General features: G+C 40.3%; 2 protein-coding genes across 3 annotated transcripts in view; both read left to right on the top strand.

Annotated features, from left to right (window-relative positions):
• Positions 1-13,937, top strand: part of LOC145458993 (uncharacterized) — a 190,242-nt gene that overhangs the window by 114,012 nt on the left and 62,293 nt on the right. The window lies entirely within an intron of this gene.
• The window catches only part of LOC145458997 (uncharacterized), a 49,171-nt gene that overhangs the window by 26,883 nt on the left and 8,351 nt on the right, over positions 1-13,937 (top strand). Inside the window, exons 1-2 of one of the 2 annotated variants that reach the window (XM_080337513.1) lie at positions 4,526-4,723; positions 11,606-11,800. In XM_080337513.1, coding sequence (XP_080193639.1) covers positions 4,564-4,723; positions 11,606-11,800 — 355 coding nt within the window. In that variant the 5' untranslated portion in view covers positions 4,526-4,563. Of the gene's footprint in view, positions 1-4,525; positions 4,724-11,605; positions 11,801-13,937 lie in introns of those variants that run through there. The other variant, XM_080337512.1, reaches the window with a different exon arrangement.

Here is a 13,937-nt window from a genome sequence, read left to right as displayed (position 1 = left end):
TAAGGGCCGCATAATTATTGTGTAACGGCTTGCATGCAACGACTGTAGATTGGCCACCTCTGGCTTGTTGAAATAAGGATGAACAAGACTTCAACGTATTTTTAATACTACGTACTAATCTGGGCTCGAGATTACCGGACAACCATCTAGGACAGGGGTGGGAAAACTACGGCCCGCGGGCCGCATGCGGCCGTGACAGGATTTTGTGCGGCCCGCGGAGGCATCTTGATAAATATTTTATTGCCGTCGCGACAGCCCGTCCTCGAGGACAACGTATTTGAAAACGTTTCGGTTGCTAAACATCCAAGAAAAGCAAAACGGAAATGACTTGATGTGAGTTTGATTTGTTGTAGATTCGTTCTCTATGCGCAGTTAAGTGCAATTCATTCACACTTCGGTCTCAATTCATTCATAATGAGATGCCCGAATCAATATAAAAAGCGAAAAGTTTTGTTGCTGCAATTTTAAATACCATTTGATTCCGACCATCCTAATTACAGGCACAATTTTTCAAATTATGAGGTGTAAAATATATTAACCGAATTGATCAAATGTTTGAGCCAACAGTAGATTTTGTCGTGTTTGTCGTCCTCCCAGAAGTACGTGAAGAGGCAAGTTTAACCTAGTAAGCCTTTTACTGAAACGTATTTAAAGATGATAAGCTGGTTTTGGCGATGCCTGCATTTTGCGTTATGAAGTTGACCAAACGCGGAATCGGTATATATCCATGGGCCGATCGCTGCTCCCGTATTCAAATTTCCACCCTATCCTAAGAATGGGCACGACCTGTTTTCGTCCCAATTTTGACCAATTGATTGAAACTAGCCAGCTTATAAAATCTCTTTAATTTTTCCTGAGGCCTCCACTTATCAAATCAATGTTTAAATTGTTTGTGTATTGTCTTCGGTTACCATATGGCTACTATATAATCAAATAAGAGTGTGCGTCGTGGCTTATAATTCCGATTATACCATAATACAACCCGTGAAGGTATTCAGATGTTGAATGTGGCCCGCGCGCTGGAAAGTTTGCCCACCCGTGATGGCACGGATGGTTGTCAAACTCGACGCCCCCGAGAAATCCTACCTGTATCTAAGTAGTAAGTACTTACACCCCTGCAATTATGTGCACTGCGCTATTTATAAGCATCTCGCAAAAAACACTAATTTAATATTTCAGAGCTCTCGCGATGGTTTCCTCGAGAATCATTACAGACAGATATTTCGTTGTTTGTATTGATGATGTTCGGCAGGTATGGTCCTAGGCCAGGGGTTCTCAACCTTTTTAGGCCGTGGCCCATTTTCCGGTCTGAAAATGTTCTGTAGCCCACCTGTTATCCTGGATCAGGGGCGACTAACCCGTGTCAAGCGAGAAGGTTTTGTGTGGTCCGCGAGATAATTTCCGAAATTAGTTATATTGTCAAAAATGGATTGCTCAGATTGTGATCTTGCAAGGCCAACCGATAATTTGATTAGTCTGGCCGCAACACTTGGGATGTTGTTAACTAAAAGATCAGTTCCGACGCATTGGCAGATCCATGGGCCAGTCACATGTTTGGTAGATCTTCGTGCATTACAATAAAGTTGAATATTTTGCGTGGGATTCATCTAAAGTAAAAATTTTCTTCATGCTTCGCGAAATATGTTGTCACTCGATTTCTTGCTTGAAATATTGTTGACCACTCCTGAAAATGTACCAGGTTGAGTCTAATAAATTCGCTATTACGAGAGAAAGTGTCATCCAACATGCGACCCTTGCGTTTGCGCTCGCAGAAAGACCGACGACGATGAAAACAAAACCATTGGCGATTGTTGGCCGAAGATTTCGATATCGATATGTCCAGGCGCCGAATAGTCCTTTACTTGCAATCTGAGCCTAGCGATAGACAGCAGACCCTCAATATACTCAAGCAAAAATATTATTGACCTATAAACTTATAAAAAAATTTCGAAGTTGCGAAGTCAGAACATTCAATCCTACGAAACAATCAAATCAAGTGACTCTTACATTATGTACAATGATTTCAAGGCGGACATTTTAAATCGACTCCAAGATTAAAATGTGCCGCGCTATTACGCTCTAAACCTTCAATCCATTACGATTCGCTGCGGTTGCTGCCTCCAAAAGTTCAGCCGATAACAGCAAATCTTTTGCTCGCTCAGCACTTTGATCCAAGCTCCCCCTACCGGAGATACATATACGAATATCCGCCTTTAAAAAATATTTATGAAGGTTCAAAATTTGTTGCTCGAACTTATTGTCGATCCCCACCGGGTCGGGCCAGATACACACGACTTTGGTACCTTTGAAACATACGCTTTAGAACTCAGATGTCCCAACTTTTCCTGCTATGTGTACTCCAATTTAAGCTACAGCAAAGCCTAAAAAGATTGTTTGGTCGCCACTTTAGAAATATAGAATATATATGAACTCAAATGTTGGCATTAAATGACGCCTCGATTTTGGCTGAAATTTACACATTTCGGGGCACATACTTAATGCCCGTAAATCTACATTTTGATTTCAAAATAGCAAAAACTCCGAAAATGGATGCTGGTTTGTTCTTGTTGAAGGTTACAAAGAAAAGGTATTCGTCTATCGAAATTTACTTTATACCCACCAAAACAGAAAACTTCTGTCACAGACCTCATAACTCGCGTAGGTCGAGTTTATTTGCATGTGAGGAAAGACTCTGCCAGCATGCAATTGTAAGCAAATTCGCAGAGTGTAATCAGGGGATTATCATGGAGATGAAGTATTTTCGGTCCCAGTGTCTCATCGGTACCACGTCTCCTCTGCACTTGACACCTATAGTATAATGCGCACCCTTTTCAACGGCATACGACATGTGACCATGTCGGAAGACTTGGTTACTTCAGCATTAACTTCCAGTTATTGCTATTATTATTTCGACTTGTACATTGTGACTCTATACGTGCTACTAGGTCTCATCACAGTTGGATGAAAAGCTTTATATAGCCTACGTATAATTCGATGGTATTTTTGAGAGAATAACATAACAAATATAACTAAACTTATTTCATTAATTATACAATTTTGCAAATAGCTCTATGGCCCACTACTATATGGTAAACCCTATCCGTGGCCCATACTATAATTGTCGCTGAGTTTATATCAGCCAACCTTCGAATGTGACTCGGCCGCCACTCCTGCAGCTGCACGTTACAAACTCGATAACAGCTCTTCAGATTCAAGCGATCATGATGCTATGACCTTGCGATAGTTTGATCTTACACTATAGGCGCTGCTATAAGTATTACGCTTTATTCCTATCATAACTTGCTACACTCAATTCAAATTCCGCAGACCCGGACAGCACTATACGAAGATCACATCTATTGATACCTATACCATATTATGAATGTATCTCTTCCAGCGCTAACGTCAAGTATGTGTTCGGATGTTTGATTAATATCTCCACCACGTCATTTACTTCGGTGCTTTTTTGTTTCATGGTATCGCGATTTTACTGTATTTGAATGGATGAATTCCTACTACAATTTTTCTGATACCTCAAAAACTCGAGCGCTAGGGGCGTATTGTGTGAATGTACAGGATAAAAGTGTATTTAACTTTTTCGCAACGGCACTGTGTTTAGTAGCCTACCCCGTCACGTATTGGTATTTCAGTACACATGCTGGGATTCTCACCCATACGATCATATCTCCTCTATGCCTATTCACCGACGTCCAAATTTACTTTGAATCTGAAGGCATTTACAAGCAAGAGAACATAATTATTTAAGCATAATGTATAGTCATGTAGGTGTAATGTACGTAGTACGTAGGCCTAATTCAGGGAATTTTATTAAGTATAATCATTAAAAATTTAGCAGCAATACAATTGCAATTGCAATATAGATTGTATATAGTCGTGCAGCCCTGCTTGGGATATTCCAACATGTTGTATAGCGAATTAGATGTAGGCTAATCTATTGCAATTTCACAAATGAAGTCGATCATTTTTTCAAGTTCTATTATTAGGGCTGGGCACAATGATTCGAGTATTGATTTCAATGATTCGAGTCGAGTAGTAAAAGAGGATGTTTTCGAGTACTGAAATTATACGCTTCTCGCAACTGAAAGTTAAAGTACCAACGAGAATTATAGTTTTCATGCTATTTATCACTGAGGAGGCCTTGAAACCTTGATTGGCCATGTCGCAGCATACGAGACATAGTACAAAGCTACGAACATTACTGGAATAGCATATTTTCGAAGTCGTGATCATCCCACAACATTGTCAAGCAAGAAGTGCAATGAAATCGGTATGGTCGAAAAAATACGAAAGTATTTTTAATGTAACGGATAACAGGCATTTTATCCTTTGTGGTGGCATAAAAGGTACATATTTCAACTTTGACATATTACATTCTGTTATGACGTCATAATGAGTGATACTCGAATACTCGACTCGACTCGAATCATAATGCATGATTCAGAATCGAATCACTCAGGTACTCGATTTTGCCCAGCCCTATCTATTATCACAAATATGCGGACGAAGCCATCTCGCAACTGCTGATGAGTGCAACTTCCTAGTATGATTGCATCGTCTGCAGTTGCGCCCGGGCAATTCTTGGCCGAATTTGAAGGGAAGTTTCATTCATTTCATTTTAGGAAGCGTCAATTTCACCGACGTACGAAGCGGGACATGTTGCTTGGTCATGGTTTCTTCGTGTTGGCGGTGATGTCAACATTAGGTAAGTTCAGCTTATAGCTATAGCATTTAGGATGCCTTCAATTTGATATGAAGTTAGATCATCTAATCTATGCTGATTACTGCGGCCCGCGTTGTTACGGTTGTCTCTCAATAACAAAGCAGGTACCGAAACCATGCTTACAATCGTCACTAACGTAAATAGGTCACATACAGGGGTAAAAGTTTCTTGTGTGATAATAGAATAGAGTTTTCTAAATTGCGAAGAATCGATCAGATCTCTAGGACATAGTGGATCTTGACCGAAGGGCCACAGAGCTATTTGAAATTGAAAAATTATGCAGTTGGTAACAAGTTTGGTTTATCTTTCCGCGAACATATAGTGCTATTTGTAATACGATTTTTAGTTTTCGGCTGACTCTTATCATCGGCCAACGTCAATAGCCGCGATGAGGTGAAGTCGAAATGTCAACAGAATTCTATCGCTGCAACGCAAACCTATAGAATAGGCTTGTTAGTAAAACATGACGAACGAAGCTTAACAGCGACGAGAAGAATATCCACTAAAATATCACCAGAAACAATACAATACATAGTATAACCAACCATGCATGGTGATATGCGATGTTACCTTCAATAGGACATTCAGTAATATCGGGCGTACAGGCAAATCGGGACGTAGGCCTGAGGCCTCCCTACACACTCAGGCGGAATTATATTTGATGTAGGGTAATTAGTTCAGTTTAGAAGCGAATGAAGAAAAGCAAAAAGGCGTCTAAAAGAAAAGACGACCAAATGATGATCAAGTTCTATCACCGTTACTTCGGACTCTCGGCCGACGTGGATGCTAGATTAGGAGATCGCATAATAGCTGACCGATTCGGCATTCCCCTACCTGTACTGTACAATGGCGCGTGTCTTGCGTATCGTATTTCACATTGCGCGTCTTGAACGGGTGAAAATATATAGTCCACTGACATGATTAGTACGATGACTAGAACAGGACGACAACTGTTATTAATTGGGATTCCACGTTGGCTACGAAGTCGTATTACTACTAGGAAGGTGTGAACGTGAGGTTCACGTTCGCGTTCTGTGTGTGAACCTCAGAAATTTGGACGTTCACGTTCACAAACGAACCTCGGAAGGTTCTGCCCTGTGAACCTTTTACATGTATTACAATTTACACTTCATTGTACCATCATTGGTTGAAATTTATGGCATTTCAACTGTAGGCCCCTCTATGTATAGATAACTAACCTACGGATAGATGAGCAGCTCATGCTTCACGGTTGACTGATGCGACAACCGGCAAATTTGTTGTCGCTTCTTAGCATGAGACGGCTGGTTGTCGGCCAGATGGACTGTTAAAAATGCAGGTATGTTTGGTGTGGAGAGGATATAGGGCAATCAGAACAGGTTATTTATTGATACAGTACATCTAGCCACTGCGCGGCTATCAAAGCATTAATATCAGTATGATATTTGATGAGCATAACCGGTGCGGATGAAAAGTAATGATATTCACTCTATAATTATTAATGTATCAATTGGGTATTTCAATATTGACTTCGGCTGAGCCTTCCTTGGAATGTTATGGTTTTTATAATCATAGATAGGGTTTGGTATATATTGAAGTAGAGAAGACGTTATCCTGATTCAGACCTAATTAATGCGGAAAAAATAGATTTCGAATTACTGACTGAGAATATAATTTATGAGTTGCTGTGTGTGTAGATGTTATCAATTGGTTTCAATATGACTTCAGATGAAGTTTCCTTGAAATATTTTGATTTGTATAATCATAGATAGGTTTTAATATGTATTGATGATTAAAGAGAAGACTTTTTCATAATTCAGACATAATTGAGATGGAGAAATTAGATTTCGAATTACTGACTGAGGACATCATACATGAGTTACTGTATGTAGATATGGATGACAAATCTAAAGACAGCAGCACTACTACTAAGAGTTCGAAAGGAAGCAGAACTTGTTGCGATTCTACACCAGAACATATGGCGGATGCAAGCAAGTCACTTGATATAACACCAGGGCAACAATAGGATGATGTACTGCTTCACCAATGTCGCCTTCCAAGCCACAGCATAATGATAATTCTTCCAATTCACCTGTATGAAAATTACAAAATAACAATAATATAATATATAATTTTAAGCGCTTGTCTGATTGAACCTACATAACCACTCCAGTATCCCTGTATGCATTATCTTTGATAGTCGAAGATTGTGGAAATCCAGCTGCCAACCATAGCATGCAACACTTTTTATGTTAACTTCATTGTTGATTACAATTCTGTGCAAGAACAGTATGATTATCGAGATAAACTCAACTAATTGTTAAGTTAATAACCTTAGTTTTGGCACCAAGCTTTCTTCTATATTCTCTTTTTTCTCCACTATAAGATCTGCACCATGATCAGTAAATATCCAAGCCTCTGAAAATAATCCAGAAGTGCATTGCGAATAGGGCTTAACATAAGTTGATAACCTATTTACGAAATAGCTGTTACCTTACATAACGTATCCAAATCCTGGTGTGGTAGCTGCATCAGTGCACAGAAACTTGTTGACTTCATAACAACGTCTTCTCTACTTCAATATATACCAAAACCTATCTATGATTATGAGAAACATAACATTCCAAGGAAGGCTCAGCTGAAGTCAATATTGAAATACCCAATTGATACATTAATAATTATAGAGTGAATATCATTACTTTTCATCTGCACCGGTTCTGCTCATCAAATATCCTACTGATATTAATGCTTTGATAGCCGCGCAGTGGCTAGATGTACTGTATCAATAAATAACCTGTTCTGATTGCCCTATATCCTCTCCACACCAAACATACCTGCATTTTTAACAGTCCATCTGGCCGACAACCAGCCGTCTCATGCTAAGAAGCGACAACAAATTTGCCGGTTGTCGCATCAGTCAACCGTGAAGCATGAGCTGCTCATCTATCCGTAGGTTAGTTATCTATACTCTATGCATGGCGCTGACAGCATGAAAAAACAGCGATACTAAACGAGCATGCACCTTGACAATCTCGAAAATTTTGCTTACTTTGGTACAAAGGTTCGCTCGAAATATCCAGCTTTCCAGCATTGCGGCATTATGTGGCCCGAGTCGTTGCTAGGCATCGTGCACATCAATATAGGCTATCATATCACTTCACTGAAATGTAGGGTTGTAATTAGCAATATGACGTCAGGTGACGTCATGACTCATGAGGTTCACGCTCGCGCTCACACAGAACCTTACAAAAAGGTTCGCGTTCACACGAACCTGACAGAGATGAGCGGATTTGAAATTTATATGTCCTAATCCAATCCAAATCCGAACCTTCAAATCCAAATCCTAATCCTAATCCATAACTTTATCATATTCAAGTCCATGTCCAATCCTAATCCGATTCCCACTGGAAATTCAGAAAAAATACTAATTTATGCAATAGAGGGATTCGAAAATTTTCTTTCGCAACCAACGATTCACTTGATTCAAGATAACTTAGTAACCATAAGTACATTAATAACTGATCTGAATAAAGTTTGTCGCCATTCGCCACACGACATTTAAATCTCCCAGAAAATAGGTAAATCCAATCCAAATCCTAATCCGTTCTGAAAAAAATGTCTAATCCAAATCCAATCCAAATCCGACAAAATTTCACAAATCCTGTTTTTTTAAAACCTAATCCTAATCCATGCTCATCTCTGGAACCTGAGCCTTGAGAGCAGTGGTTCCCAACCGGTGGGGAATTCCCCACTGGTGCGGAATTCAGTCGTTCCAGGTGGGGAATAGACGCATTTGTTAAACATTATATACATGATAGTCTACATATTTACAGAGACACATGCGTGATTACCGTTACCAGTTAACTGCTCTGGAATGTATGTATCGAAAGTGATGACGTTTTTTTTAGTCACCAGTTTCCTTGGAGCTTTCAGAATTTATAAAAAGTGTCCTCTTTTTAGGATCTGAAGATAGGGTAACTCTATTTTAAAGGGTATATAGGAGTTTTGGGTAGTGCGGAATAAAGACTCGAAATAAGTCTGAAGTGGGAAATGAAGACAAAAAGGTTGGGAACCACTGCTTTAGAGGTTCACACCATCCCTAATTATTACTAGACGATAGCTTTGTTCGCATCCATAAATGGTCAATGAGGTTAATTGGTATTACACAGGGCCTAGCAATCCTAGCTGTTCAAAATTGCAGAATTATAGATAATTCATTGTCTAGTTAGAGTGTAAGACTAATTTGGATTAAAATGTTGCTCTCGATTTATACCAGAGTATATAAGTCTGAGGTAGGTTTTGGTTTCATGTGCTATAGCTATACATACACCTGTACATCATAGGGGCGGTAGCGTGGTACACGGGTGGGAATACACACGCTTTTCGCTGAGAGTGTCGTTCTTAACTGGTGTTCCGCGGAATATCATGCATTGCACGAGCCATTCATAATAAGATTTCTGATGACACGCCATTATCGGTTGCAGGCTACCAGGCGCGACCAGAAGCCGAATAGTGAATGCAGTGGTTTCAGGTCGCGTGCGGTGCCGGTGGGTTTAAAATCGAAACCAAGTCATTTTGAAATGCCGATTCCATGCCCGTTATTAATTGCAGTGGTTCAATGCAGTCTCCCTATGTAACACTAGGGATTCGTTGAGCGAGTATCAGGGATTTCCTGGATGTCAAGACGCACAGTCAACACTCGCATACGTGCTGGTATATGTCGTGCGCAATGGCGTAAGCATAGGGGAGTTTGGTGTTCGTAATCGCTACCAGTCTCTTTAAATTGCCAAATCCAACTCCAAGAACTATAAGTACATTTGTAATCAAGCAATTGGTATCACGCTTGCGTTTCGATCGCACAATACAGCGATACTTTCCAAGATGAAGCGTCGCATTTCTGAACTGGCAACAGCAGATTTGCGATAAATATTTATTCTAATGTTTTCGTTTTGTGTGGAAATCATATTTTAATGGTTTCGTTCTTTTAACACTATGTTGTTGCACAGTTCATTTTGCTCGCCAACAATGCAAGTAATGTATCAGATGTGTAGTTGGATGCGTATTTGTGGTTAGGGTTGCATTTAAAACAAATGGTGTTTTAAAACACTTTGTTTAAAATATGTTAGCAAAAGGCTTTTTTAAAAGAACAATATTGCATTTTTTTGAAACGTTGTATAATTACGCAATAATTGTGTAAATACTTTCGAAAAACATGTAGTATGAGCCTACAGACGATTTGCGCCCAATATCGTCGACGCATACGATATGACTTGGCTGGAACCCTCGAAATCGTCGTCGGTTCGGCAGTTATACCAAGTATAGGTCATTGGTACGGAATGGGTGCTCTGATGATGATGACCGCCGATCGAAAAATGCTGCATAACGATGTAGTCCTGCTTAAATATATTATTGGACAGTGGTCAGAAGCCCTTTTCGTCGAAGGAGCCACATTTACCCTATATTTTCAATTGCCAATGCCATTCCCCGGTGACGTCACAATTAAAGATTCGAGACGTCACGACTAAAAACACACAATAAAAACATGTTTTAAACAAGGGCTGTGTTTGAAACATGTTTGTCTTAAATTTATTTTCGTTTTAACTGCAGCCCTAATTGTGGTAGGTTTTGTTTCTATGGCTCAGCGAAAATTTTGGGTTCCGCAGGTTAGTAACGGTTAAGAACCATTGTTTTAGCACTAGGTCTGCGTTTGATTAATTGGCATCACCAAGTCGCTTCGACTCCCTTCTCTCTTGCCATTCTATCGCAATTGTTATGGTACTGCTGCAGCTGCATTGCCATTTCAATAAATGAAGGGATGTTGTTGGTGAATCGACTGCGGGCCATTTCTCATTTAGTCTGCACAGCGCATGGTTCTTTTTCATTGATCTCCATTTTCTATTACTATATTTGTGAGCCAAGTTCGGCGTTTGATTGAATGACTTCACACAGTCATTGCGACGCCATTTCCCTCTTTTCATTGTGTGGGAATTCTTGTGCTATTTTCGTTGCTATTCGTGGTCACGTCTAGGGGCGGCAAACCGCCCCCCCAAAGCTATTTTGCTGAGCGATTCGGTGGTAGAATCAATGTTTGGGAATCCGAAATTTCGTCGACGCATTTGAGACTTGCCTACTTTATAGGCCTACCTGGGATAAAATGAGTTACAATAAATTATATTCCAATTAGGGCAGCAAAAAATGACGGTTGTAATCAAGTCACAAGGTTCCGAGTCACATTTCAATCTTACTTTTATAGTTTTGACTAGAGTCAAGTCAAGTCATTTGCAATTCACCACCGAGTCAAGTCCGAGTCCAAGTCCAAACGCGAAGGGTCGAGTCCGAGGGATAGTGTGAAGATTCGAGTCGGAGTCTTGATTGTGTTTACTGTTCGGTTTCGAGCTCAAATAATGTTCCCCCCACTTTTTACAATTCTGCTTAGGTGATATCGCATGTCTGGCATTCATATCCTCATTCTTAAGAGTCTCTGGCCCTAATTTCCTTATGCGAGTACCGATAGACTAAATATCAATAATGTGAAACTGTACTATTCTTCGATGTTACAATGAAATGTCTGTTTTGGATGTACGATTATCGAGTCATATGACTTGGTTCGAGTTGAGTCATTACCAGCAATGTTCCCTCTAATTTTTCACAAGTCTGCGCGCACTCACCAACTCACTGCGCGGTCTCTTGGACAACAGTGCGTAACGACTAAAAAAAGGTCATCACTTCGGCTTTTTGTGCTCAGCTTATATTTTCTGTGCGCAGAGACCGTGTCAGCACTGCGCACTTGCACACGTGTGCAGCTTAGAGGGAGCATTGATGACTAGCCAGCTAAAAATGTCGCCGGACGATTTCGTACCCCTTCAAATACATATACTTTCTCAGGTTCTGGTACGCGGACGGAAAAGATCCGTTGTCTGCGGGAAAAGATGTGTGGCGTGGAAGAAACGACCTTATCATCTGAACAAGATTGGCTATTCAAAAATCGTAACTGCACATATATGAATAACATTCTAGTTAGGGTCAGAAAATTCAGAACATCATGCGACAGCGGATGCACCGTCCGTGGCGCGTTTGAACGTGAGTTTTTCGCCGACACTCTGCAGCCTGTACTAAAATACTACTTATCAAATTTTTTATTGCAGACAATCGTTGAATTCATCAAAATATTATTGTCTTATGAGCCGTCACTGCGAACATGCATGACTAGAATTGACTACAATCAATGTTCCCTCTAAGCTGCGCGCACAGAAAATCTGTGCCTCGCGCAATAAAAATCTCCCGTGGTTTGAAAAGAAAATGATCACGATGTCTTTCGCAGAAGGCACTGACGCTCATCTTACCAAACTGACGACAACTTGAGATGTATTAATGTACATCAACAATTTGTAAGTAATTCGTAATCAGACGAAGCGACGCCATCTCGGTTGAAACGTCGATTTCAACCCCAGTGCCCTGAGAAACACCATCTCGTCTCTCCATCGGACGAGCAAGCTCACGTTCCTCTTTTCTAAATTATATTGTATTTGCACCGATGAGCGTCGGTGTCCGGTCAATACCGATAATGCTATTACGGAGAAGGACATTACCGAGAATGGACAATACCGAAAATGGACACCACAGAGAATGGACATTACCGAGAATGCAATATATGCAATGCAGGCATATTATGCATATATGAACAGGTCGTGTGAGTGCATCACGGCGTTGCCACATTCGGTATCGATTCTCAGGTAAAAATTTCTCGACAACGTCCGTCTCAGTAAGCTAGATTTTTGGCATTGGCCATTCTCGGTAATGTCCGTTCTCGGCAATGTCCAATCTCGGTAATAGTATTCTCGGCAATAATGTCCATCTCGGTAATAGCATTCTCGGTAATAGTCTGGAACCGAAAGCGTCGCATTACCGTGTTCAAATAATTCGTGACTGATTTTCGTGTTAGTCTATTTAATTGGTGCTCGAAATTGGACGGTGTGTTACTGTCAGTGTTGGGATGACTCGAGTCATGACTGGACTCGAGTCAGACTCGAGTCACCTTTTTCGCATGACTTGACTTGACTCGAGTCACTTTGCTAAAATGACTTGACTTGACTTGACTCGGCGTATCAGAAATGTGGATTGACTCGTGACTCGGAGCAAAATTCACGAGTCAATTTCAAGTCATCAAGTAATCGGTGTCGATATAAATCACAGTATCTTGCATATGTTCGGATTGTTCGCGAGACGCTTGTGTAACCCGTGAAAGCGACCAATCATTCAATGACCGTGCGTTTCACTGAGCCTCGATTGTTCTCTCACAAATAAATTGACCGCAAACGAAGTGATAGAAGCTTACAGTATACGTTGTCGTAACTCAAGCAGTAAAGTAATAGAATAGCAAAATGTATATTTCTGTTATCTGTTCTTACCATAACCAAACCTCTTGTTTTATTGAAATTCAAGTCGAATATAGTTTATGTATAGTCCTCGACCATTGTCGCAGGCTCCAATAGTATCGTATCTATTTGTAACTGGGTAGGCTACAATGTATTGCATCATTATCATTCCGATTCTCATTCTCTATTTTGGCTGGTAACCCTAAACTGAGGCTATGCAATTACGTAGTTTACCAGTTCTACGCATATGTGACCGATACAGCACCTTCTTGCGCTTATATTTAACTCTATATTCGTTTATCGGTTCGGAATCAATGACCACTCGAACTGTATTTCAGACAGCTAGCAAATTGCAATGACGTATTCATACCTCATACATACTTCGAAAGGGCAACTTGACTTGAAATGTGACTTGACTCGTGACTTGACTTGACTTGACTTGACTTGACTCGAGTCACCTCCAAAAATCGAGTGACTTGACTTGATTCGAGTCACCTTTGAAAATCGATTGACTTGACTTGACTCGAGTCAAAATGTGCAATGACTCGAAATGACTCGTGACTCGAAGGTAGTGACTTGATCCCAACACTGGTTACTGTTATTGTGTGTGTCTGCGAATAGCAATTCATTGTTGCGCATAACAGTTACACAACAGGGCTTTGCAGACGTTGATCATGAAACGCTGCAACTGTGCACTACAGGGCATTGAATTACATCAGCTTCACAGAAGCAAAATTGTGAATTTATTCGATTCAATTGAACGTAGATCTCTTATATTCTAATTAACTTGGTCAGAGTTGGGCAGACTAGTAACATATGCACCAATATCAAATTTCAAGTAA

The sequence above is a fragment of the Botryllus schlosseri genome, chromosome 16, assembly GCF_051294905.1.
Source record: "Botryllus schlosseri isolate E-star chromosome 16, Bs_hap1, whole genome shotgun sequence".
In the NCBI taxonomy this organism is placed as follows: domain Eukaryota; kingdom Metazoa; phylum Chordata; class Ascidiacea; order Stolidobranchia; family Styelidae; genus Botryllus; species Botryllus schlosseri.
This window is presented reverse-complemented; position numbering and strand designations above follow the sequence as displayed.